The sequence below is a fragment of the Dermacentor variabilis genome, chromosome 3 (genome assembly GCF_050947875.1).
Source record: "Dermacentor variabilis isolate Ectoservices chromosome 3, ASM5094787v1, whole genome shotgun sequence".
NCBI classification, from domain to species: Eukaryota; Metazoa; Arthropoda; class Arachnida; order Ixodida; family Ixodidae; genus Dermacentor; species Dermacentor variabilis.
Window position 1 is genome coordinate 14,712,057 of NC_134570.1, and position 26,831 is coordinate 14,738,887.

The following is a 26,831-nucleotide window of genomic DNA, read 5'->3' on the forward strand; positions in this document are numbered from 1 at the left end:
GGTGTTTTGCGAGTGGCACGCAATCTATCTTTTTTTCTTTCTTCTTTTATATTGAAAAATGCTGCGCAGAGATTCGCAGAAATAATTCGGTACATGAGAACGTCAGATCATAAAATGATGGACCACCTGCTGGTCAGATGCAATCAGATCAGTCAATCTATCTCCTTATTTTTTTCGCCTATATTTAGCACACCGAAATTGCATTATTTAGTTCTTAAGCCACGACATTTATTTGTCGGTAAGGACAAATAAATGTAGGAGCGCAGCGTCCTCTACTGCGCTTATTTGGTATTGTGTCAAGTCTGAACCTTGACAACGCGGTTTGCGGAAGGTGGCCTATGAGGTGGCTACGGTCCTTTATTCTTTGGTGGCTACCGTCTACGGCGTTTTCACATGCAAACCTTGGTGTAACCGCGTAACCGCAAAGTAATCTATAATAATGCCTGATTATTTAGGTGACGACATGCGTAAGGCCAAAAAAGATGACAAGGAGGAGAAAGAACAAGAAATAAAAGGTTAGTTTACCGTGCTATTTGCTCGTGTCGCTGATTTTTGTTGTGTCATCTCGGAGCTTTCGATTGTTAGCGCTTAAGAATTCTTGCATTTTATATTGATGTGCTATTCTGAGATTTTAGTTGGGCGAAAGCAAGCATCTGTGCTACAAACTTGTCATTTTCCATATATTGCTAGTTTCTAGACACTTCATTGCTGCATACGCTCTCATTACCTTGCAGTTCTTGACGAAGGAGACATCGCTCTGCTGAAGACTTACGTAAGCAAATGGCAGCTTCTGTTGTTTCATAGCCTGCTAATTTTTTTTAAAGAGGCTAGTCGCGCATAATAATCACAAAATGTTTCTAGGGAGCCGGGCAGTACAGCAAGGCGATCAAGCAAGTGGAAGAAGATATTCAGTCGATCTTGAAGCGCGTGAATGAACTCACAGGTGAAATCGTTGACGAAGTGTGGCTAAATTCAGCGTCGTTCAGCATGAAGCACGTCCACGTTGAACTTGTTTTACTGCAGGTATCAAGGAGTCCGACACAGGATTGGCCCCTCCGGCGCTGTGGGATTTGGCAGCAGACAAGCAGACCCTTCAGAACGAGCAACCGCTTCAGGTGAACATTGTGTGTGATTACCAGAAATTTCACGTACATCCCAAAGCAATAATTTAGAAGGGAAGGGTTTAGCGCAGACAAGTTTACAGCTGCATGAAAGATTAATGCAAGTCATCGTTCAGTATTAAAATTAAGTGCGCGAGTATCCTGAAACTGACATCATCCGCAGCTCACCTTATAGCTATGCTTGACTACTGATCCCATGGATACCGTGCGCCTTCTTTTCGACCAAGTCTCAAGCGTTTATGAATGGGAAAGACTGAGCATTTGCTGGCTGAACTTTTGATCTATTGTTTAATTACCACAATAAATTCTTTATCTCCACAGCAGACTTAATCTCAATGATAGGGAACTTAGAATGTAGCAACTGAATGGGAATCAACCACACCACTTACAGTGCTTACACTTTAGGACCTTACACTTTAGGAGTATGCCTTCTTTTTATTCTCAAGCAGCCCATGTGCAATTATAACATATAAAGGAGCACTCATATCGTGAGATTGTCCTCTTGTAAAGTGATGAGCAGCGTTGGGGTGAACATGTGAGCCTGTGGCCACTCTCGCCAGAGCGCTGTTGCAGGCAGTGCGGTCGAGCATCAAAGCAAACCTGTGCAGGCACAGTAATGCCTTAGTGGCTCCATAGCTGTGTGCGCTTAATCGAGCTTCGCTTGCAGCAGTGTTACACGAGCAGAGTCATGTTTGTGAAGCCAGCCTTGAGCTTGCGCTTGGCATGTAACAAGCTCTCGGATTCCCCATCCTGAGCCCAATTAATTGCATTGACTACAAAAGGCTGTTTTCCCTTGAGGGGAAAGAGTTTGGTTCCTTTTGTTAACAGCTAGAGGTAATGAGAGAGGCCAGACAAAAAACGATGACACAGCACGTACCTTCTTTTTGTCCGTGTCTTGTGTTGTGCTGTTATGAACCTTACAATGAATCCTAACCAACTGGCCCAACTTGCCGTCTTGATGCAGTTGATGAAGCTACTGGCTTTCTACATACTTCACACAAACACAAGGCTCCCACGGCTCTATATGAATCTAGCATGCCAACAGTAGTGCTTTTGATGTCTTGTAAAATTGAAAATGCTGAGCAGCGTTTTTTGTTTATTTAACTTGGGACAATTTTTTTTTCATGATTGCATATTTAGTTACTTTCAGGACTGCAGTAAGAAACTGTCTAACTACATGTATTTAAAACTATGCCCTGCAGGTTGCCCGTTGTACAAAAATCATAAATGCTGACAGTGAGGACCCAAAGTACATAATCAATGTCAAGCAGTTTGCAAAGTTTGTTGTTGATTTGGCCGATTCTGTGGCACCAACCGACATTGAAGAAGGAATGAGAGTTGGGTGAGTTGTGCCTTGCCATCCTCTGTGATCGTTTGCTAGATGTAATGTAAGAGATTTACACTGGTTCGAAAATTTGTCTTGCCTGCTGAGCAGCTGTGGCATTTTGTAGCTAAGTGCAAGTCCATGGACACTTGGGTTCAACGGTTTCACTGTTGCAAAAAGAAAATGCTCGTGGATTGAAGATTTAGTGCAACTTAGGGTCCCCTGAACCACACCTAGGAATGAAAAAATGGTGGTCAGTGTAATCGATCTGTTCTGTCACAGTGCTTTGCTGCCATAAGTCTGCTTTGTGTGAGTCCATTTTTCAAATCGTTGCCATAAGCACTCTACAAAAAAAAAGGAAATTGGCAGGGGGTGGTTGAAGTGACAGGTGCCTTTCACGTCGGTCATTGATACCAGCGTCGTGGAGTCTTCCAAATACTGGCATTGCCAGCTGAGGGGAACTGACAAGTTGAGGGGAAATAAGGAAAGTAAACCTAGAATATCCTGAAGAGCACACATTGCATCCACCGCTGCTCACTACTGCTTCCACCACGTTACTTTACATTTTCTCAACGAGCAAACAAATATTCTATTTAGGCACATTGTGATGTTTTTTTTTTTTCTGTTTCAGAAATGAGGGTATTTGCACGATGAAAAGGAAAAAAAATGCATGTCATATGTACTATTTTCATTTTTTGCAGACCGATCAGGACAATGTTCATTGCAAGCATTTTAAATGTCACAATCTCCTGAGTGCTACTTCTATAAATTGTGTCATCATAAGCGGGCCAGTGCTCTGTCGCACAGATATTTCATGTCAAACTGCTTTTATGTGACGAGATTAGCGTGAATGAACATGCAAACAAGCGAATTATTCGTACTCCATGATTATTAGTGTTCCTTCAGAGTTCGTTGCCATTTGTGAAGTTCCTCTGTTCCCACTTTAATTTTGATTTCCTTCCCATTTTGCTCTTCATGGTTTGCGCTCGTAGTGTGGACCGAAATAAGTACCAGATTCACATCCCACTGCCACCCAAAATCGACCCTACAGTCACCATGATGCAAGTGGAGGAAAAGCCTGATGTGACATATGCAGACGTTGGTGGATGTAAAGAGCAGATTGAGAAGCTGAGAGAGGTTGTTGAGATGCCACTGTTGCATGTAAGCACTGTCCTATATATTAGCTTTGTGGAAAATTTTTATCTGCGCAGGTAAACATCTGTGCAGGCATGTGGGCATAAGCTTGGTACTTGCGGACGGACAAGTGCAGGCATGTGATATATTGTTAGAATTGTTAGAATAGTCTGATCCAAGTGTGACTAAACAAAGGACAACAGTGATGTGTACTCTAAAAAATTATCTAGTATTATATTCAAAACGTATACTTCAAGCATAGCTATAAAAAACATCACCAGGGAATTACATGAATATGGAACATGCTAAGTAATGAGGGGGTTTTCAGTTTACTTGTTGGAGGTACAGGCGCCTGTAGTGACTGCCATGGCAAGGTGGATGTTTACTCGCATGTGAGAAGGTAGAAAGCAGTTGTGGCAATGACGAATACATGTCCATAGAGAGCTGGGCAATCCTCTTGTCATTTGTGCTAGGTTGCTAATGTGGTTTTAATCTTTTTCAGCCTGAGCGTTTTGTCAACCTAGGCATTGAGCCACCCAAGGGTGTGCTGCTGTTCGGACCCCCTGGAACAGGGAAGACCTTGTGTGCCCGAGCTGTTGCCAACAGAACAGATGCCTGCTTTATCAGGGTTATTGGTTCAGAACTTGTGCAGAAGTATGTCGGAGAGGTAAGCATAGCAGTGTACTTCGTAGTGGATACTATTTTCTATAGCGTAGAGCCATGCTTGTGAAATAGGAATGCATTAGGAAAGCTCTGTGCATGGTTAAGTGGAATCAAGGCCCCTGGTGCATATGTTTAGCATTAATTTGGTTTGTTAATGCCACAAGAGAGTAATGTAAGAAAGGTCACATTGCTTTATTCCTTTAATTCACCAATGGAAAGTGTAAGAAAACATGGAGCTTTCAGTTATTCTTTGAATATTTGCTGGGTGGATGTGGTTTCAATCCTGTGGTCCAGCCAGGAATGGCTAAAGGTTTATCAAAAGTAGTTGCTTGACTGTTATATAAAACACTGACGTGTAGCCTGGAGCAATTTCGGTCTGTGGAAGACTCCAAGTAACAAGAAGATTTGTGCAGAGAGAGTTTGTGGTCTTAGTGATACACAGCTGCTGCAAAAGCCAGTGACATCTTTCGCTGTCTATTTTTCAGGGTGCGCGTATGGTGCGAGAGCTGTTTGAGTTGGCTCGCAGCAAAAAGGCTTGCCTGATATTTTTTGACGAGATTGATGCAATCGGAGGTAAGGGAGCTTTTCTTGATAGCTTGTATAGCCTCGTATTATTTTTCTTTGATGTGTTGTAGAAAAATTCAGGGTATGAGTGATGCACTGCCAAGACAAACAGCCTGCAGTGTGCTGTCTTTCTTTGCTTAGGTTAAATATCTTTGAGAGCAGTATGTTTGCCAGAGATTTTAGACGTGTCGTAGTGTACATGCCTGTCATCCAGTCATATAGCAGTAGTACTGAGATCTGTATCAAAGCTTGAGAGAGGCAAAACTCCTTGCTATTCAGAGCTCGGGAGTGTTAAGGATGCTACAGTAGCCCTGCCACATGAGCTGGTAATTATGAGCTCTTTCATTTTATTTGGGGAAATTAATTCGTTGATTGATCAAAGCAAGTGAATTCATTTGCTGCCAGCACATTCATAATGCAGCTCCACAAATGCAGTATGCATAGCTGCTGTAGCTCTATTTACAGAGTCTTTTAAATCTTAACTTTGCACACCTCGGTGAATGGGAGGGGCGCTTTCACATGAACTGTATCATAGCTAGCATTTATCACGGTATTGTTGCAAATCTAACAATGTAAATACCACAAATCTTTGGCCGGAGAAGTCTCTTTTGTTCTCGTGCAACATGGAATTGCAATATCTCTTACACAACTACGCAGGCTCACATACATTCACTGGGCCTACAGGATAGTAAATGGATATAAGAAAGCTTTTTGAATTTCTAGTATACACATTGGGTGTCCTGACGTGTCAGCAGTGCCTGCCAAAAGGCACGTAGGAGATGCACATTTTGCACAAATTATGCGGCACTTTTAGCAATGTATGCATGCTGCTTGTGATACACACTGAAGTATATTTAAACACGCTGTGCTTGTTTAACTGGTTTTCATTGTGAACACCAAACTTTATTAATTTCGCTACTCTCATGGCCAGTGCTTTACATCTTTCCCGGCCAGACAAGTTTCCATTAAACTTTGTGGTTTATAAACCACAGGAGAATGAGGGAAGAGAACTAGCATAATGTGGTGTTGGCTGGAGGGCAAGGTCAGATTCTTTCATTGAAATGTTAGCTCTGGACTGAACATGCTCTTTGTTCTCTACTATAGTAACTAGCTTTGGTCTCTAGTTCTGTATTTCTAGTCTATGGCCTCTTGACCAATTACTAGCCTATATTCATGGGCTCAGATAGGGATGTATGCACCTGCAAATATTCTTAAATCTGAATAAATTTGGATCCATAGGCAAACTGCAGTGTGTTCAGAAAGATTCAAAAGAGGAAAAAAGAAATGGCTATACCACTTTCACACGGCCAACTCAGCTCCCTTGAGATGAAAGAGTGCAAGACTCGAGGAGGGAGTTACAGCCATATGATGTGGTTCAAATATATTCTTAATCAGTTGTGAAGGGCCACTTATGGGGCTGCCTGGCTCAACATGTAATGCATGTTTGCAAAATAATTTGCCTTCAGGTAAGGATATAATTATTTTTTCTGTGTGTTCAGAAAGCCATTAAGATTTTGAGGTCAAGATAACAAAATGTTTTAGATGCTAGTCATCTAAACAAAAAATGCATTTTGTAAACTTTGATGAGCAATTTTTTGTTGGTTTCAGTGCTTGCATTTCGTTTTGAAAAACCTATCTAATGGTAAATTGTCATAACAGGTGCCCGTTTTGATGATGGCGCTGGTGGTGACAATGAGGTGCAACGAACCATGCTTGAGCTCATCAACCAGCTAGATGGCTTTGACCCCCGTGGAAACATCAAGGTTCTCATGGCAACCAACAGGCCAGACATCCTAGACCCTGCCTTGATGAGACCTGGACGACTTGACCGCAAGGTTGAATTCGGACTTCCCGACTTGGAGGTACAGCTTTCCAAACTCCTGATTTTGTTATGTCTTGACATAACTGGGCCACTTAACATAGAGCAATGAAATTTGACGTGCTTATTTGGGAAGAGCTCTGAATGACTAATTAGAAAGTTTCATTAATATACCTCCAGTAGTTTTGGCATAAATATTTATTTACATCATTGTTGTACCAAACTTGCAGAAAGCCTGGCATGACAAAAGAACATGGTAGAAGCCCACAGTTTTTCTTATAGTTTAGCCATAGTAATGGTTTGTGCAGTGACCTCTTCCAAATATTTTTATGACCCTGATTTTTTTTACGCAGAACATTATATCCATGTTTTGTATAATGCAGTCATTATCGTCATGTCAAATTAGCTAAACAGTAAAAAAATGAGATAGTAATTCAAAAACATAGCAATGTCACTTTGTAGGGAATTTACTAAGGAATGTGCAACAGACCTCATGAAAATCCATCAAGCCTGTGAGGGTACCGGGCCGACGCCAGGTCGCATAGAGTCGCAGGCACAGGACGGTAGGCAACTGTGTGTGGCGGGGAGGGAGAGCATGGAAGGCGTGTGCGTGGTCGGCATGTCCGGCAGATGATTCAGTTGCGCCAGGGCTTTGTTTCTGCGAGGAACCTTCCGCTGCACTATGTGGAGCACCTGGATGCCTTGGAGAATTATGTCAGCAAGCTTTGCGTAAAGCATGCAAGGCTGGGGGACGTAGGGTTTTCTTGTGTAAACCAGTGAGAAGTACGTGTCGAGATGCTTGTGGCAACCCCACCTCAGCGTTTCTTCTTTATTTCTCAAGCTGACAGGCTGCCTCGGTGATACCCGCATATCGCGTGGCACCCGTGACACCACTTTGCAGTTGTTATAGCACTGCCATTCTTTAACGCCGAGAGCTGCGGCTTGTTACACACGATCGGAGCACCCAGGGAGCAGTTAAATGAGGGAACACGATTAGCGGCCGGATGGAGGAAGGTGGTGTGGAGAGGCACTGGCCTCCCCGCCATTATAGTTTTCTCACAACAGCTCTGCCATACCCTTATTTTGATAATAATTATCAGTTATAACAATGGAATTTTCGTGGCACCTCAATATTTTTATATGGGTTCGACTGTAGCTGTCATCATACTGGTGAGCCTCGAGTTTTGCATGAATTCAGATCAGTGGGTTGACCAAAAATTTAAGCCAAGTACTACATGCATGTGTCCTTAGTACCAAAGTACCTCTGTTATTTTAGTATCAAGGGAAAAGAAATACTACATTGCAGTAATTCACAAAAACCACACTTTCATCTTCACTAGCACAGCACGCGTGCCGCCTGTAGTTATTCTCTTGTACTGAACACATGCCGTATATACTCACGTAATAGATGCACTCGCATAATAAACGCACTCCCAACTTTGCTCTTGAAAATTTCAATTTTTGTTCTCCCTTGCATAATAATCGCATCCCCAGCTTTTCTACTGTGTTGTCCCTTGGTAGTATGGCCGTGCTGTAGTGTTCTGGAGAGACTAGAATCCTTTACTCTGTTTAAACCAAGCCTGTTGTAGCTCCGATGGGGCGGCCGGACAGAGGATTTACGGCATGAGGCCTAAACGGCCTGGGCGCGCAGCGCCACAAGAAAGCGCCGGACTGCTTCAGTCGGGGACCAGACGAAGAATAAATTTTTATTTCTGCGAGGGGAAACAGGAGGCAACTTACGTTTGGCGCTGAGTGGCGCCCTGACGTAAACGACCCAAAACCGAAACCAGAAGCCAACGCAGGATACCACAAAGCCCACTTAATCTCAATGCCTGTAGCTAAGTTGGAAATACATAATAATGATGCCACGTAAGAAACGTTGAAATCATGTGAATGAAGTTCTGCAGCTAACTTCTGTAGGCTTCACATTCATGCTAGCGGCAAACATGCCATGGTGGTACACTGGCAGGGCCGGTGGGTTTGATGACTGAGAAGCTGTTGGCAAAGCCATGACGAGAGAACACTGGCAGCAAGCATGCGGTAAGGACAGGCTGTGTCTTATCACGGTAGCTTAGGACCTGATGGAAAGAGCGACCAAAATAACGCTCGGGCAGTTCTCACCACAACCTTGCCACCAGTACCAGCGCAAAGGCTCATCGCAGACTCTAGAGAGAGAAAAAAACGCAACTGGCTCTCTGCAACAGTTACTTTGCGCAATTAATGGACTTACTCTGACGTAATAGCAGAGAGCATGCACGCAATGCGTGGCCAGGTGTGGCACACGGGAAAGTCCAAGTGATGAAGGGGGGGGGGGTGGCAGCTGGCACTTGGTCGGCATAGTGAGCCTAGTAAGGCGTAGTGTTTAATTTGCGTGTCTGTTGCTTGCTTTTATGCCTATCTTTGGTTTTGCTGTGTGATGGGCCCCAAGTCGAGTTATACGCCTGCTGTGGGACAGAGTTTATCTGCTCACAAAACAGAAACTCTGGTCAGACACCGATAAACTTTGACATGCTGATGAACAGGACGGTCAAGAAAAGAGACATACACAGCGTGGTTGTCGAAACAACAGGTGCCGAAAAGCAGCGGTTCAACATGATGCTTGTGATAATGGCAGCCGGCCGGAAGCAGCTGTGAGGACGAGCTGTTGTAAATCCACGATGTGGATGAAGTGGCCAGTGAGCTGGACGACATGTCTGGCGGTTCTATTGTGCAGTGAAGTGCAATAAAAACACTGTAACGGTTTGCAAATAGTATACATGCATTTTTACTGCAAAGATAAGTTATCTAATGCATTTTCAAAGCATTACCGTCTTGCTTTTAAATTTTTGCTGTTTCGAAAAAGTTCCCGTAAAATTTATCCTACATAATAAATGCACCCCGAACTTTGCTTCGGTTTCCTCGAGAAAAAAAAAAGTGCGTTCACTACATGAATATATACGGCAGTTAAAATATATTAACGACCTTTTCACGGTTGTTACAAAATAAAAGTTCACTGTTCCAATCTTATAAGGTTGCTGTCATATATATTGCCATAACTTTTATTAGGGATGGGCGAATAATAAATTTGAGGTTCGAAGCAAATATTGATTTGGTCAAACAATTTCAAATTGAATAGTATATCACATATTATAACGAAAAAATGAGCATTTTAATCATGACCTGACTAACTTACACAATTTTTTAAAGAATTAGAACTGATGTAAGCATAGCATTTTGTGAAACTGAAAACTATTAAGGGGGGATGTGGCAACGAAAACTTTTTAGTTTTTTATTTGTGGGAATAAATTGGTGTAATTCGGCATGCAGGCGTGATTTGTTAGGCTGATATCATAACTGAAATTAGTTTTGTGCTATCTAATATAGTTTTCAAGTTACAATAGACAGCCTCTAATGGTCATCCCCAATTTAATTAATTAATTACACATAAGTTCGCCAAGATTTTCACATCCGCATGTTCACAGTGGCCCATTCTGTGCAATAAAACTATTGATTTATTTTTTTAAATGCCCAAATGAGCATAAAAAATAAAAAAAACGTGGCAGTTTGGGCGAGTTGGTATGTCATGACTGTTTTAGGCTTATAGCGCAGCTCAGAAAGAGCAAAAAAGGAAGGAGGTAGGGGTAATCAAAGGGAACGGAAAACAGAGTGAGCGCTACCTAGAATGACGCATTCCTCTAAGACAGGTTCGCAACCACACGTTTTGCAGTGCTGCGCAAGAAGCCCCCCAGCTGTAATGCAATTCTTGGCATTGTAACCATGTTCGCGCAGCCTGTCATTCAGACATCGGCCAATTTGACCAACGTAACGTTTTCCACACTTGAGTGGAAAACAATAAACAACACAATGTGCGCAATAAACGAACTTATTTTTGTGGTTCTTATCACAGGAAAGAGGAGCTACCTTATTTGGACTAGTGAGCGCGCAAATCCTCATGAGCTTGTTAGGGGCAGAAAACACTACACGAACATTTGCTCGCTGGGCGATTTTCTTAAGATCATGTGAGACGGTGTGAATATAAGGGATGATGCTTGTCCTACCCCGAGTAGTTACAGGATTATCTGCGGGCTGGTTGTCTTTTCTACACTCTCTTAGAATTCGTTCTGCTATTGACACTTGTAGGGACACGGGATAACCAGCCTGCGAAAGCCGTTTGCACTGAGAGGCAAAGCTAGACGAAACACTATGGTGACACGACTTTTTCAAAGCATTATTAAGGCAAAGGTTAGCAATGCCTCTCTTGACCAGCTTAGAATGGGCAGAATGAAACGGAAGAAGTGGTTTGTTAGCACGAGGTTCATAATACCAACACGTATGAATATCCGAACAAGCTAAGCGCAAATCCAAAAACCGAATCTTATGATCCTGTGGGAGCTCGTAGGTAACGTCACTCTGTTTTCCGTTCCCTTTGATTACCCCTACCTCCTTCCTTTTTTTCTCTTTCTGAGCTGCGCTATAAGCCTAAAACAGTCACAAGCATAAAAATAATTTTTCAGCTTTCCTATGCATATTTTCTTACTAACGACTCTTGCAAAAAAACCCATGATAAACTTTTTATGAAGCGCAGTTAAAAATGGGACAGCTTTATTGCACTCATCAATGTTTCAGGGTCTAAGTGCAAAAGACAATGATTTTGTCTTCAGTCGTTGTAAAATGGCACTGTGACGACTGAAAGCAACTGCAAAAAAAATGAAAGCAGAGAAAACTGAGCTCCAAGCTTCATTTGCTGTAAACATTTAAATCTTTATTTTGAGCACCTAAAGCCTGCTTGGGATGTAGTGCTTTCCTTTGCCTGGGGACACACATTTGCTTTACATTTTGGTGTAGTCTTTTGCATTCTTGCAGCAGTTTCGTGCACCTTAGTTGCCTTTTTGTTCATCATGCATCCATCTGTCGTGCAGAGGCAGGTGACAGCACACTCAAAATGTCCGCTCTTCTCTCTTTGCGCAACCTCTTTATTAGTGGAGTTGGAGCTGAAATCCGCAGTTTAATATTTCACGCGAAAACTTCTGCTCCGCCGATGTGGCGTTGCCGTCACGACCACACGCAGGCATAATGTCACCATTGCTCGTCGATGCGCCTTCACCATTGCTCCCGGTCGCGTAGGTGTTCTTTGGTCATGTCATCACCAGCGCACGCGGGCGCGCTTTCCCAATCACCGACATGCACAGGTCGTGCCTCGTCGACAAGTTTGGTAGCATCCACTTCTACGAGTATTCTCCCACTTTTCTACACCTTTCTCTTCCGTACACATAGGCTGTTCGGAACTTCATTCCTTTGGGGCTCATCGCAGCAAAGTTGCATAAGCTGCTACGATCGTCAATCAAGTTGATAAAAACGCGCAGCTCGCTTCTGCGCAAATACGCGCGAGAGAGGTTTGTCAGCAATTCAAATCTACAACAGCCAGTAGGAGCGCGCCCTGTGCCCCACATGACTGCTACGCCCAATCGCAATGCCCCATTTGCATTTTTTTTTTTCGCTTGCGTTTGCTGGTTTATTTTTCGATGGAGAAATGCGTCGCTCCAGCTATCTTGAGCTCCGATCTCTCCCCTTTATGATGACACCAAGATAGCGGCGCTGCATCAATGGATAGCTGGGTGATCCACGGTGCGACGGAGCCTTCTGAAGCACGATTTTTTCGCAATTTTTGATGACAGCACTCTACAAAAGTTTTTTTTTTTTTCGATTTCTACCGCGTATTTTGTTATATTTCACTGCGAGGTAAATAAAGGTCCATGGATCGCGAAAAAGAACAAATCAGAAAATATAAAATTTTGACAATTTGACCACTTCAGTTGCTGCGTATCTTTATTTAGAAATCATTTGTTGCTTTTCTTTACTGCATTCACAAGTTTTCATGCAAAAATACCAGCTGCTCAAGTGGTCTGGAAACAGGAGTTCGTGCCAGCTGCTAACAACATTTCCTGCTGTTGAAACACCTCTCCCTCCTTTCCTTGCCTGTGTGCCAGGAATTGAGAGGCACCTTTGTGCCACCTTGGCCAGGGCTGGGTACAGCCTGCTGCCATGGCCCTTCCGTCACTCTAAAGGGTTTTTGACCTTATAAGCACAGGGGCAGCCAAATAGTCAGCGAATACTTGTCATGAGCATTGGTTTGCACTACGCGAGAGCTTAATGAAGAAAAAACACTCTACAGAGTGTTAGCTGGAGGCTTCTCCATATCTGGGCGAACAGATGTCCGGGCACGATAGTTTTGGGCTGGCATGAGCTCATTTGCAGCTGTTGCAAGTATGGCTTTTGCCCACTTCTTTATTTTGCTCCCTTTAATACCAAATGCCTTTGTAGCAAGGGTCAACTAGCATTGCATTTGCTGGAACATATGCCATTCTTAAGCCAGGGAATCTTGTTGCAAGGCTGTGCAGAAGGATCTTTGCAAATGATGCTGCTTCATCACCTTCAAACAGTTACACATTCAGACAGTTACACATTATACACACGTGGTGCTGCCCATGCAGCACCATCTGTGTGTAATGCATGAGAGGTATCGCTTGGGAAAGTGTAGGATAGCGGTCTGCGCTCAGCTTAGCCGTTGCTTGGTCTAGGGGCTGCATCACCTTTACAGCCGCAGGCATTAATTTCTGTTCTCCACATCAGATTCACAAAGTTCGACTGATATTGAGGCACAGAGTTCGAGAAGTCTCTCCATCGTGGTGTACTCTCTGTTCCAGCATGGGGAGACGTCTTGAATCACTTCGTTCTGTGCCATGTGCGTGTCCTTCTGTATAAACATATGCTGTGCACGTGCGTTTCTTCTGTAGCGACCCACAATCAATCGAGACTTTGCAGAAAGCTGGGGAAAACTTGCCACTTCCCTTTTGGCATCATTTATGCACAGCTGCAAAGTATGTGCAAAACAGAGAAGTCTTGAGCAGTGGGATTTGGCAACAGCTGAAACAAGGTTTCTGTCATTGTCAGCAGTGACAAAAGTCGGGATGTTGTCGGGCAGACCCCATTCTTTGATCATGTCTCGGAGAAACTGAAATATGTTTTCTACAGTATGCTCCTGTGGCATGGGTTTGCAGCCGAGGGCGTGTGTGTGCAATGTGAAGTCGTGATCCTTCATGTGGCCGTAACACACATAGCTATCGCCGGCCCTCGAGGCTCGACCCGCAGTGCGCCTCACCGTACCAGGAATCAGGAAAAAATCTGAGCTGTCATCACCTGCTCTTAAACAACTAACTCTGCTCCTTTTGCACGAGAAGTACGCCGAACACGTGCATATTTATACTGATGGATCGACAACTCTCCAGTGTTCCTCTGGAGCCGTGGTCTTCCCAGCGAAAGCCACCACCATCAGTTTCAAGACATGTCACCCAACGACACCGATGGCCGCGGAACTTGCAGCCCTTCGCGCTGCACTTCGTCTCGTCAGCCAAGAGCAACCTCGAAGGTGGTCAATATTCAGTGACTCGAAGGCTGCACTGCAATCTTTGCTATCGGCCCTGCGGCGCGGACCACACGAACAACTGGTATTTGAGATTAGAGAACTCATTCATACCTTAACTGAGCAAGGACACCACGTGACATTTCAGTGGCTTCCAAGTCACTGCGGAGTCATAGGGAATGAACACGCTGACAACGCTGCTCGGTTGGCTCTTCAAGGGGACAAAGAGGAGCCGATACCGTTATCAAGGACAGATGCCGCTCGAAAACTTCGAATGATCAGCCGTGACATCACGTTCTCCTTGTGGAACGCTGGAAGTTTTCACGACTACCGACTCCACAATCTTGACTACTCTCTACGCCTCTGTATTCCAGCTGGACTCTGCCGTCGCGAAGCTACCCTGCTTTGTCGACTATGGCTAGGGGTGGCTTTCACCAAGTCTTTCGCTTACCGAATTGGATGGGCCGACGACGCCACGTGTGAGGACTGTGGTAACGAGGAGACTTTTCAACACCTTCTTTGTGACTGTCCTCGATATAATTTACACAGACAATCACTCGCAACCGCGATAGCGCGCTTTGACCAAAGACCTCTCACAGAGGAACTTATTTTACAATACCGCCATCACAAGCCATCGCAGCAGAGGGCGACAAGGGCACTGTTGCGGTTTTTGAGGGCGACAGGATTGGACAGGCGGCTGTAGCCTGAACAAATGTTGATAGTGTGGCAAGTGTCACTGTGCTGTGCGATGACAGTATTCGGTGCCAGTGACCGATGGTGACTGTGTGTCTAGGCTCCTTCCTTTCCTTATCTCTACTTTCTTACCACTTTACCTCCCCCTCCCCTCTCTCCCCAGTGTAGGGTAGCCAACCGGATCTTTTTCTCTGGTTAACCTCCCTGCCTTTCCCCTTTCCTCTCTCTCTCTCTCTCTCTCTCTCTCTCTCTCTCAGCACCACCGTTGCCAAATACGTCCCTAATGCACATCTTCAGTTCATTTTCTTTTTTTTGTCATGTACAAATTCGAAATGTCCGTTTGTGAAAATGGAACAACATACTTCAGGATTGCGCTGTATGGCTGCAGGCAATGAATGCTGCAATCTTTTTGGTCATCTCTTGTGCTTTTATCGATGACAACTGGAGTTTCGGCTTAAACAAACTGGTCACGATCAGCTGCAATGACAGCCCCTTTGATTCACTTTTCTTTTTCGGCAGACTGTAACGTTGATGCAATTCCGAGTATTCTTTGTACTTGCCTGGTTGTCTCTTCAAGTGGGTGACGAGCGTCGTCGTAGTACCAGTAGGCATCTTCAAAACAAGTCTGTAGACCTCACACTGTACTTCGCCTCCGGCAGGCACCTTCAGGAAAAAGTTCCTTGTCGGATTCGCGTACGCATGCTACTCAGACACAGGCATCGTCCACACCATCTTCACCTGTGGCTGCAGCGGTTGCTGATAACGAGATAAGCAGGCATGTGGATAAGCACGACTGAAGGTCAGGATACGGTGACTAGATGGGCAGGTGTGCCGACTGGCGTAGTTCAGTGCTTCTCCGCGACATGACAGCAGGAGTGGCGCTGCAGTCAAAGTCCTGTTGTGAAAGACGCGTCATCTGCTACCGAGTGTTGTTATTGCGCGCCTGTTATATTTAAAATAATTGGGGTTTCACAATAAAATCTGAAAGAAAATGATTAAGTTATGTTGAGAGAGTGCATGAAAGTGTGATGTTTCTTACTGCAATGAGTGATTTTCAAAAGTGGGCATTTATTTATATTGTCTGTTAACACGCTGATGGCAACGTGCCCTGCGCTCTCAGTCACGATAGTTCTTCGAGCTCCTGTAATTTACTTAGAAGTTTAAGGAGCGAAGTGAATACTTTAGGTGATGTTTGCGAATACAAAGCTTTTTAGGCTTCGAGACAGAGTGAAAGTGTTCCTGTACAGAAGAAAACTTGCCGGAGATGCACCACTTACTTTGCGTTGAATATAAATTGCCACGTGGCTGGCCGCTTGAGGCGTTTTTCCTGTATTTGTGGGGTTCTTTCACACTTGGAAAAACGCTTACGTAGCACGTATTGAGCCGTAATAAGCTGTATCAGAAGCTTCTCAAGTTGGTCTACTATTTTCTCAGTGACACTTTTCATCTAATTATAATATTTGAGAAGTTTATTAATTAAGACTACTTATGTAATTAGACAGAACGAAAAAAATTAGGAAATTCGCGGGCATTAGTTGGAATCGGTTTGTACAGGACAGGGGTAATTGCAAATCGCAGGGATAGGCCTTTCTCCTGCAGTGGACATAAAATAACATGATGATGATGATGATGATGATGATGATGATGATGCAAACAATTTTGATTATCTCCAAGCAATGGCAAACAACATTACCTTGGTTCTGTCTAGCTGCATGGCGTTTGCATATTTTTAAATCTTAGTGCACGGTAGTTGGGACACCCTGTATATAACTCTTTAGTAGAATGTGAAATATAATGCATCCATCAGCCTATGGCACGCATGTTGGTGTAAAGCCGTATCCGTTTATAAATGTGATTGCTGACATTTTTCTTTTCTTGTCGCTGTGTCTTCAGATCAATCTCACGTGTGATTTGTTTTTTGTCTGGCGTACAATGAGTAGTGGCATGCGGTGACACTTTTCAGCAGCATTCAAGATAAAAGTTCTAGATTTTGACAAAGCGAACAACATGGTCGCTCAGCGCCAATGGTGTTTCTGAAGAAAGCATGCAATATTGGCAGGCACAAAGAGGAAAACTGTCGGTGTGCAACTCACGTAAAGCCCCATTTCAATTGTGTCATGCAGTGTACTCGCAGCTTGAGGACATAGCTACAGACTTCATGCAGGAGCTTCTCGTGCGCTCACTACCACTGACAGTGCAGTCAATTCACTGCAAAGCTACAGTGCTGTTGTGAAAATAAATGCATTTTGACAACTTTTTTTGCATTTTCATTTTTTTTTTTTTCCCACTTCGAGGTAAGTGCGCAACCTGTGTTCCCAGTCGACCTATATTCCAGTTTATATGGTACATCCTTGACTAGCAGCAACATAGTCGCATTATGGTTTTTCGGCGCACCGTATACTTCCATGCGTGGCAGAATCAATTGGCAAAATTGTCGGTCTAAGTGTGGGTCATCGTCCCGTTTGCGATTGTATAGGGTTGTTAAAAAAATGCAGAATATCAAACACAGTGGACCAGATGAGGGCGGCATGTAGGGACCAGTAGACAACGGTAAAATGCTGCTTGAGATTGAGGGTAATGGACATTAAGAGTAAATAAGTTTTCATTTTGTGAAGGTTAGCTCTACAGGTTTCATCTTACTTGTGATTGTGAAAATTGAGGACATGCTACATTAACGCTTTGCAGTCATGTGTATTTACCCAAATTTGTAGTTATTCTGATCTGGAGCCATTTGGTGCACGTAGACGCCATGCAGTGAAAGCGCTCAGGTAAACACGTTAAGTGATTTATTTAACAAAATTTCTTTTTACCTGAGACTCTCAATGGTACTTGAGTGCTTGAAACACCCTCCTGGGGGGAGGCCAGTATTTGCACTGCAGGTCTGTAGAGTCCTCATTGTCGCTTTCTTCTAAAGTGCATCCAAGGATGCTTGCTAATGATCTGAAGGTAAAATATATTCATCCACTGCACTAAAATCTTCTTTTCATTCACTATACTCACTTGAATTTTGTCCATAAAACGCACGTGCATGGAATGTCATCATCCCGGCATACATTAGTTACTCCACGAGTGGTGTGAAAATCTGTTGAACCATAGAGGAAGGGAAAGAAAAAGTGCTTCCCTTGTCTGGAAACATTGCCAACTGCACTTATTTGTTAAAAAAGTTTTCAAAAGCTGGCAAAATCAACCCTAATAACCGGCGAACACGAGTATACGCATGTGTTGTGTGCCTCGCAACATCTGACTGGTACGAATAATTTTGCATGTCAGGTGGGGGCCAACACATGTCTGCAAATAAAATATTCGTTTATTTATTCAATTTACCGTACAGGCTCAGAGGCGCATTGGGTAGGGGATGTTACAGAAAAATGACAGTAATTAAGGGAAAAGAAGGAACAACATAGTACGAGAAACAAGTAAGTTTGTACATTGGAAGGAAAAAAGGAACACTGGTGAACATTGTAAAAAAAAAAAATACAAAGTCAAGGGAATACAATACAAAGTTGTTAAACGATACAAAGGCGAATACAATACAAAGTCGTAAAACATAGTCAAGAGAACATGTGAAGTTGCAACTGTTCACGAAATTTGGCAGGATCTTTTAATGAAACAATATCATTTGGAAGGCTATTCCGTAGTATGATGATGCACGGCAATGCAGAGTTATTGAATGACAGTGTGCAGCCAAAATTGTGCCTGAAACTGAGATGATTATGAAGTCGAGTAGATATGCAAGAAGGAATTTCAGGTGACAAACAGCTGGACTACGAGTTATTCACAAGTTCCATAGACTGTCAGCCCACCCCGTGGCCATCGGCGAATTTTTTGCAAAGAGTATCGGAGTAACCACAGACGGCGCGACGGTAGCGCATTTGCTTGCTTTCTTCGTGGCGGCTAGTAGGCTTGATTATCTGTTTTTATGTATCGTTTGTGCAAGACCAACAGAGCTGTGGCAAGTGAAGTGAGCCTCCACTCGTTAACCCAAAAATGCGGCAAATAAGAAAGAATGGGTTGTCAAGTTTGAATTGGCAAGGCGGGTACACCACCGATACGAAAGTGTGCAGTGCGCATTTCATCAGCAGTGACTTTTTCTGGAGCTACATAGTTAAGAAAATGAAAGTTCTTTGCTTATGTTCATTCTTGTATTTGTTTTTCTACGGAGAATCGATGCGTTAGTTAGAAAAATAGAGCTTGTGACAGTGTATTGCAGCAGCGCAAACAAGGGCGTGGCTTTGATTCCGAGTACATGTAGTACGTGGGTGAACGTCGGAAGTATTTGCTCAGGTTTCATCTGCATTAACTCATAGTGTATGGTTGCTGTGGTGTCTCCTTTTGCCAGAAACACATTTTTGTTCTCGCTACACTCAGTGGCCCTCTGCACGGCCAAGCTCGAGCTGTGCACTTGTGGCCCGTGCAGCGAGATCACACGAGCATTTAACATTAAAACTGACATGTCTGTAGCACTTTGTCGCAGCTCTAGAGAAATGCTACAGTAGATATACATGGGCGGGTGTAGTAAGTATTTGACCAAGTTTCACGGGCAACAGCCCGCAGTGTAGTCATCGTTGTGTTGTCCCACCAGAAACTCATATGTTTGCATTCTGGGCTGTACCCTGTGCACCAACATGTGGCCAAGCTTTGTGACTATAGTGATCCTGATAACAGGGTTGGTAGAGCATGAAACACAGACACCGAATTCGCGTCGTGAGCGCAGCAAGCTTCTGTCATGGCTCCTTGTCACTCAAACAGTAATACACAGGGTGTCTACCAACCGTGAAAACCGGGAATTCTCAGGGAATTTGAATAGTCTGGAAATACTCAAGGAAGACTCAAGGAATTTGTGCTGTTAACAGGTAAATTTAGCGGTAACTTTATTGAAAGGGATCGAAAGTCGTGTTAATGCTAGCTCCATCCAGTAACAGAGAAATTGCAACAAATCGTCATTGACCCCGTGTCGTCGGCATGATGTATTGCCAGAGTAGTTAACGACCGATTTGACAGACGCCCGATTTTTCGAACATGCCCGATAATTCGCACGGCTTTGCGGCACCACTACATACTCCATATAGTCAATCTATATTGACCTGACTGCAGGTCTGAAATGGCATTAATCAGAGCCACCACCGCCACCATTTTGATTATCTCGCCGCCTCGAACCGACACTCTCGCACGCAGATCCACTGGTAGGCGCAGCCGCCAGCGTTAGGCCTAGTTGCTTCTACGTTCGCTATTAAGCTTCTTGCTGTGCGGTGCTGTGATTTTCATTGAAAGAATTCACCGCTGTTAGCAATGGCACCGACTCCGCCTTTGTAATCCTTGCGATTGGCTTCGAAGCTCGCAGAGTACAGCTCGTTGCGTAGTACCGGTCTCCAAAAGTTAGCTTTGCCTTACAACAGCAGTGTTACGCGGTGAAGGATAACAAGCGTGGAAAGGGCAATATTCATGGGACACGTTATGTATTCCTTAATTATACATGCGTGCACCCCCGTCTCCTGCCACAGTACGAGCACCGATATGCCTAATAAGTGCACTGACAGGCTTTAAGAGCTTTTTTTGGTGTGCCTGTGGCAATTTTAGCCCTTAAAGGGACACTAAAGGTTACTATTAAGTCAACGTGGACTGTTGAAATACCATCACAGAAACCTCGAAACGCTTGTTTCGTGCCAAGGAGAGACTTATTTTAAGAGAAAATGCATTCTGAAGCGTCCGCGTACCTCTAACGCAGTTCAAATCGCCCGCCCTCCGATCGAGGAGTACTGACATCATGGTCTCATAGTGACGTTGCGCCATCGGTGAGTAGAACGGCGTCCGCAGACGGCGCTACGGCTTTTCTGCGCAAAACGCGAACGCGCGGCCAGAAACAGAGCCAAGACAGAGCCGACAGCAGAGCGAAAGCGGGAGTATGGTGGCTAGCGGAAGGAGAAACGAATTACGTCCCACATTACGTCCCACGGCACACGGAGAGTCCGTTTTCGTTAAACTATAGGCTGCGGCGAGCTCGCAGCGTGGTCTATGAGAAGCGACGAGCCTTTTTACACTTGCAACAGGGCATAAAAATGTGCGAATCGACGCAAAACTCGGCCTAGAAACGTGCTTCGCCACAGCCAGGGCTCAATACGAGCCAAGCTGGCATGACCCAGATGTCGTTTCCCGCACCGCCACCAGGCGCCGCTACTATACCTCAAACTCCAGCGCAAGACGCCCATAAGCTGGTACTTCATTCTATGATGCTAACTTTGACGCTCGTCGTAATGGACCCTGACACCGACAGATTGGCTCGCGATGGTGGGCTCAACTTCAGCTATTTGAGCACCGACGAGCGCGACCTGCTGCTGAGGGCTCGCACTGCCGGCGTCGTTGCGTACTACGGCGGCGGCCTCGACACCGGCTCTCCGGAGCGGGAAAGCAACGAGGGCTTCCCACGACATCACATGGACGTGGTATTCTCGCTGCTTGTTCCAAATGAAAGTTTCGAGAGCCAGCAGAACCCTCACAGCACGACGCGATAACGAAACTACTGAAACTCCAAAGCGTGCGCGGCGCAGAGTCGAGCGCGCAGAGTCGAGCGAAAACGAAACCTTTCGAACACCCATATTACTGAAGGGTAACGTCAAAATGTTATTTTTTCTTAGAATCGAATAGGCGTAGACAAGTAGCATTTTTTTCCGTCTTATAATCGAATGAAATGATATTTTTAATACGAGTAGTTGAGTATTACTAACACAAATTATGAGGAGTCCTTTCGTCATCGGGCTAGTACCGGAATGTCGCTGGGGGGTCTCAAATCGTGTCATGCATTTACCCCAATTTCTCGGTTACTAAAGCTCTGTTCGCGATTATATTGACGCCTTAGACGTTCTAGAACATTGCTCTACCACTTTAACTTGAGTTTCTGGTAACCTTTAGTGTCCCTTTAAGGGCAGTTAAAGACATGCATTCATTTTTTTCGGACTGCCAGATTTTTCGGATGTTTTTGCGGCTCCTAGTGAGTCCGAAAAATCGGACGTTGACTGTACAACTGACCGAGGGGATGCTTCAAATGATCCATGAGGTGAACGCGTGGCAGAAGGAGGATGAGAACAGAAAGGACCGATGCACTGAGGAATTAACAGGAAAGGAAGCGTGCCGCCGCCTCTTTGAAGGAGCTTGAGCTCAAAAAAAAAGTGTTAGCTGACGCCGAGATGCAGGTGTCCCTCATCCAACCAAAATAAACTTTTTAAAGCAGTGAGACTCAACACTGAGATATTGTGTACGGGCTGAGTGTATGTCAGGACAGTTGAGGTTGACTTTCCAGGTTGACTTTCCAGCTGCTGAGAGAGGATCTTAGTTGTGACAAAGTTCAGGCCTCATACCAATGAGCTTGCTATCAGTTGATAGAAATAGCTCACATTCAAAAATATTTACTTATGTATGGATCTCCTTTTCATTCGTATTTGAAGATGTTCGGCTCAATTTGAATTGGGTTTTACAATTTTTTTCGCTGTGCCCTCTGTTTTCTTTTTAAATAAAATAGATATTACTCTTTAGTATTCAAACTGGATTAAGACATCTTTTTCTTTTTTTTTTCAACATGCTTACTAGAGAATGACAGCATCGAGCAACATGATCTCAGCCTGTCTTGACATAAAACAAAGTTCTGGATCGTTGAGGGAATATTGCAAAGGTGCTCAGGTAAAACCTGGAAAAATCGGGGAATTTGGAAATGTAAACTTGGTAGACACCCTGAATACAACTGTATCAGCAAAAGACAAAACAACCGCATGGCTTTCTTTACATCTGCATGCACTAGCATAGCGACGCACAAAGTAGTCTAAAAAGTTGCAGTTCTGATAATGTTAGTGATATTCTTCCTTTAATTATTGAATATAAATATCTCCTCATAACAACTCAATCCGTGGAAGTAGCTCGAGAACATCACAGAGCAGTAAAGTTACTCATTGTTGCGAAGCGGCAATGTGTGAAGGGCAGGCTTTGCGGGCCGTCGTGATTAGCTTGAAAAAAAAAAAAAAAAAGATAAAAGACTCTAACATTCCTTGGTAGAACTTTCCCGGTCATAAATTTCAGCTCGTGCGGCTTCTGCCTGGCACATGACGTCTGCAGGCAAGGCCTTTCCACAGCGACAGACGATGCACTGCAGGCCTTCATGACCTCTTCCCCTTCAACGAGGCACCGTATCCGCATTTCTTAGAGGTGTCTATGTGGCGCATGATGTCACTCAGCGACAGTGATCGTGAAAAAGGTAGAGCCATCTTCGAGCGCTAAGCCAAATATGAGCTGACATGGACGCATATGCACTCAGAGGTTCCTATACTCTCTGTGGGTGCCACATTGAATCGCCTTGCACGCCACCTATAGGCGACGGAACTTGCGAAGAGTATTTAAGAAAAGGGAACAGAAGGGCAACAGAGCAGCAGGAATCCAAGTCGGGAAGGGGAACATCGTGTTTAATTTGGGTAATGCTAGATTGACAACTGTAAACAGAAGTTATAAAGCAGGCAGCACGATTTTAGATGGATTCCAATTTGTCTATTAGGTATTGTTGATGAGGACACCAGATAGATGAAGCGTATTCCAGCGTACAAAAGTTTGGTAGGCCTGTTGACGGATGGTAGATGAGGAAAGGTGCAGATGACAACGTAAAAATCCTAAAGTTCCGTTAGCTTTAGCGCATATCTTCTAGATGTAAGAGCTCCAGGTAAGATTAGTACAAAAATAAGCACCAGGATATAAGTAGAGCCACAAGGAACTTCAGGCAAAGAGATTTTGTAAGGAAACTTAGGAGCAGGTTTCATACAAGTGAAGGAAAGTACAGAGCACTTAGGTGTGTTAAGTCACATTTGCCAACAGTCGCACAACTGATAAACTAGGTGAACGTAATTTTGTAAAGTTAGGTGGTCATCATGGCAGTTAATCGTTCTGTACATTACATAATCATCCGTGGTAAGACGTATGCAGGAGGAAATGTTGCTGGGCAAATCACTGATAAAAATTGGGAAAAGAAGAGGGCCTAATACGCTACCCTGGGGTGCACCTGACATTACAACTGATGTGGAGGAGCTAAAGTTATTGACAGATACAAACTACTGCTATATAGATAAGAAATTGAGAAGCCAGAATAATGTTAATGAGTCAGTCCTAAGAGCAGTTAATTTAGCAATTAGGCGACAGTGAGGCGACATCGTTCTGTATTATGGACCCATAACTGAATGCACGTACAGGTCTGGGAGGACGTTAGAATCGGGTAAGTACTGCCGATAGAGCATCCGTTTGTTTGGGTGTTTTTTCTGCCCCCTTTTTTAATTCAACATCGAGGATAAGTCAATCCATTTCATCTGTTCCTTCGGGATCAAGGTTTGACTATAAAATGTTGCTGCTATTGCTGTTATTGTGTAAGCATGTTGTTGGTTCTTGATATGATGTGGTTCATGTCAAACTCTGTTTCTAAACAGGGTAGTGCCTTGTGCAGTGAGGCTTGCCTCACTATGGCTACATTTTATCCTTTACTCTGGGCTGTTTGTCTACAGTGTAAACTGCTATCTATTGTTTAGCAAGTTCTTGAGTCTCACACAATCATCTTATTTGCATCTGCCAAGTGCTATTCTTTAAGAATGCTTGAATAGCCAACAAAATTTTGAAAGATGCCTTATTGTGAGCCACATGGTGCCTTGTGCTTTTACCCTGTACTTTCCAGGGAAGAACGCATATCTTCAAGATCCATGCCCGCTCCATGAGTGTCGAGAGAGACATTCGTTTCGAGTTGCTGGCTCGTCTTTGTCCCAACAGCACGGGTGAGTGGCAGAGAATGCTGTCTGCTAGTTTGATGCCAGTTTGGAATTAGAGGTGCCCTGAAGCACCTGTCAAAACCAAAGTTGCTATTTCGTTGCTTCATTTTCGTTTCTTGGTATAGAAGTAAAGCTGCCACTTCAGTAAAACCTGAGCATCCAGATTTCACATTTACTTTTACTTTGTTGTACTCTCTCGCAGTGCCATAACTTTAGTGCTAACAATGAACACGAAATGAAGCTAAGGACCATGCAATTAGTGCAGGAATGGAAAATTATTGATGTAATATTAAGAGATAAAGATTGCAGTATAGAATTGAGATCAATTGCAAGTACTAGCTTATTTACTGGTTCAACTTAATAGGAGGAATTGGAGTGAAGTTCACTTGCAAATGACTGTTAAACTAGTTGGTTCATGAACACAAAAAATCACCATTATAAGGCAGGATGGGATAGGAACACACAGACACGCGGTGCAGTGTCCATGTGCACCTTTTTATCCTGTCATGTCTTATAGCTCTGGTTTTCTGTGAACTTCACTTAATGCATTGGGAAGATAGTATGTTTATTAAACTAACACAATGGGGTGTCAAGGGAAGGGAAGAGCAGTTTGGGGCTTGTCGAAGATTAATCTTATGAAATTTTTAAACGTAAGATGGATTTGGTTAGCACAGGACAGAAGTGCTCAAGATCCAAGGGAAAGAACTTTTCTGTACAGTGGGTGCTTCTGATGATGGTGATATGATGAATCACTGTAGAAGTGTTTTTTTATCGGCATTTTACTTCTATATTTCATAAATTAGAAAGGCAGCAGCGTTCAGAGGTTTCTGTGTTCATTGCCTGCCTCTTTAAAATATGCAGGTGCTGAGATCCGCAGTGTCTGCACCGAGGCAGGTATGTTTGCCATCCGAGCAAGAAGGAAAATTGCCACTGAGAAGGACTTTCTGGAAGCCATCAACAAAGTTATCAAGTCGTACGCCAAGTTTAGTGCAACGCCTCGCTACATGACCTACAACTGAGGAAGTGCTTCCATTGTGAAGTTTGTTTAGTGGTGTACTAATAAATACTTGCTCATGGAAAGCTATTGCTTTGAGTAACTTTTTATACCTTGCTTCGAGGTATTTGAGACTCATTTTACTTCCACAACAATCGTATCAGATGTGCTCCAGAGAAGTTGTCATGTTTTCTGATCTGATGGAGCTAATTCAAGCATACTGATATTTACATTTTTAGAGCATGTTTAGAGCATTGCTCGTAACAAAGCATCCCCTAATGCTGAATTTTTTTAATCCTTCCAGCCTGCTCATTAGCGTCGTAGTTCTGACGAACTCTTAGCATGCAGAAATTTTGCCAGGGCCAAGGTTTCTAGGGCTGCACATCGCATTCTGATGGGGGCACATGAATTCCCGCCATACATACAAGTCTTGTGGACTCCGGGGCATGAGTCCTTGTGTGGAAATCGGCAAGCACATGCCTACGTCCGAGCGCATGCACACTGGGAGCTGCGAGAGGGTCATGCCAAGCAGTTCCACTTCAAGCCTGTAGCGTTAACCTACACGCACATCCATCAACACTGTCGCCTTTCACGAAGAACACTAACGCCGCCTCATAATGCTCTGACGCGAGAAAGCGCCATGATATGGCGAAAACTCTAAACAAACACATATCCACATTTGAATCTCTACCACACCATACACCCTGTGCTGTATTACTATAAATGCCCACACTGCGATCAATGGGCAATGCTTTACCACATGGTATGGGCTTGCGCAAGCACCCGACAAGTCGCACCTATAATACGCCGCCACACAGCAACAGGAAGCCGCGCTGTCCAGCTCGGACTCGACAGACCAGCTCAACCTGGCCAACCGAGTGAGAAGGGCAGCTAAAAGGCCACTGGTCTCCTGGACTGAGAGGACCACCCACTGCACAGCAGAAGAGCTACCTGCGCTCGTGTGCTCTTTTCAATAAAGCTTCTCTCTCTGTCTCTCTCTCCCTCAGTGTTCTTGCTGCGACAATTTGTTGCATAAAAATGGGGTGGTCCCCAGTATGCTGAATATTTTGCTGGGACCCCATCACGTCACAGGTCATCAACTGTTGTTCAGTCAGAAATGCAGCACTATAGGTTCTGCTTTTCGCTGTGAACCTGTGCAAAGATACAGTCTCCTGATCACACTTTTCGTCATTGTTAGGATCTGTTGCCTGTTTTACTGAAAATCGAAATAGCGGCTTGTAAAGGTGCTTTCTGTCCAGCTTACTTCGACGTGTGCATCAGTCACTTGGGTACAAGAAAGCAGACCCTAGAAAATAAATGGCAACGATATTCGTGGTA

At 44.0% G+C, this 26,831-nt stretch overlaps 1 protein-coding gene across 1 annotated transcript; it reads left to right on the forward strand.

The window, feature by feature from the left end:
• The first annotated feature begins 309 nt into the window (after positions 1–309).
• Rpt1 (26S proteasome regulatory subunit Rpt1) lies at positions 310–25,579 on the forward strand. The gene is made up of 11 exons (XM_075684248.1): positions 310–515; positions 735–772; positions 862–943; positions 1,024–1,115; positions 2,324–2,463; positions 3,438–3,606; positions 4,082–4,246; positions 4,728–4,815; positions 6,466–6,668; positions 24,409–24,505; positions 25,361–25,579. Exons 1-11 carry the CDS (start codon positions 440–442, stop codon positions 25,516–25,518), a joined length of 1,308 nt encoding a protein of 435 aa, XP_075540363.1. The 5' UTR covers positions 310–439; the 3' UTR covers positions 25,519–25,579.
• The last annotated feature ends 1,252 nt before the right edge of the window (positions 25,580–26,831 follow it).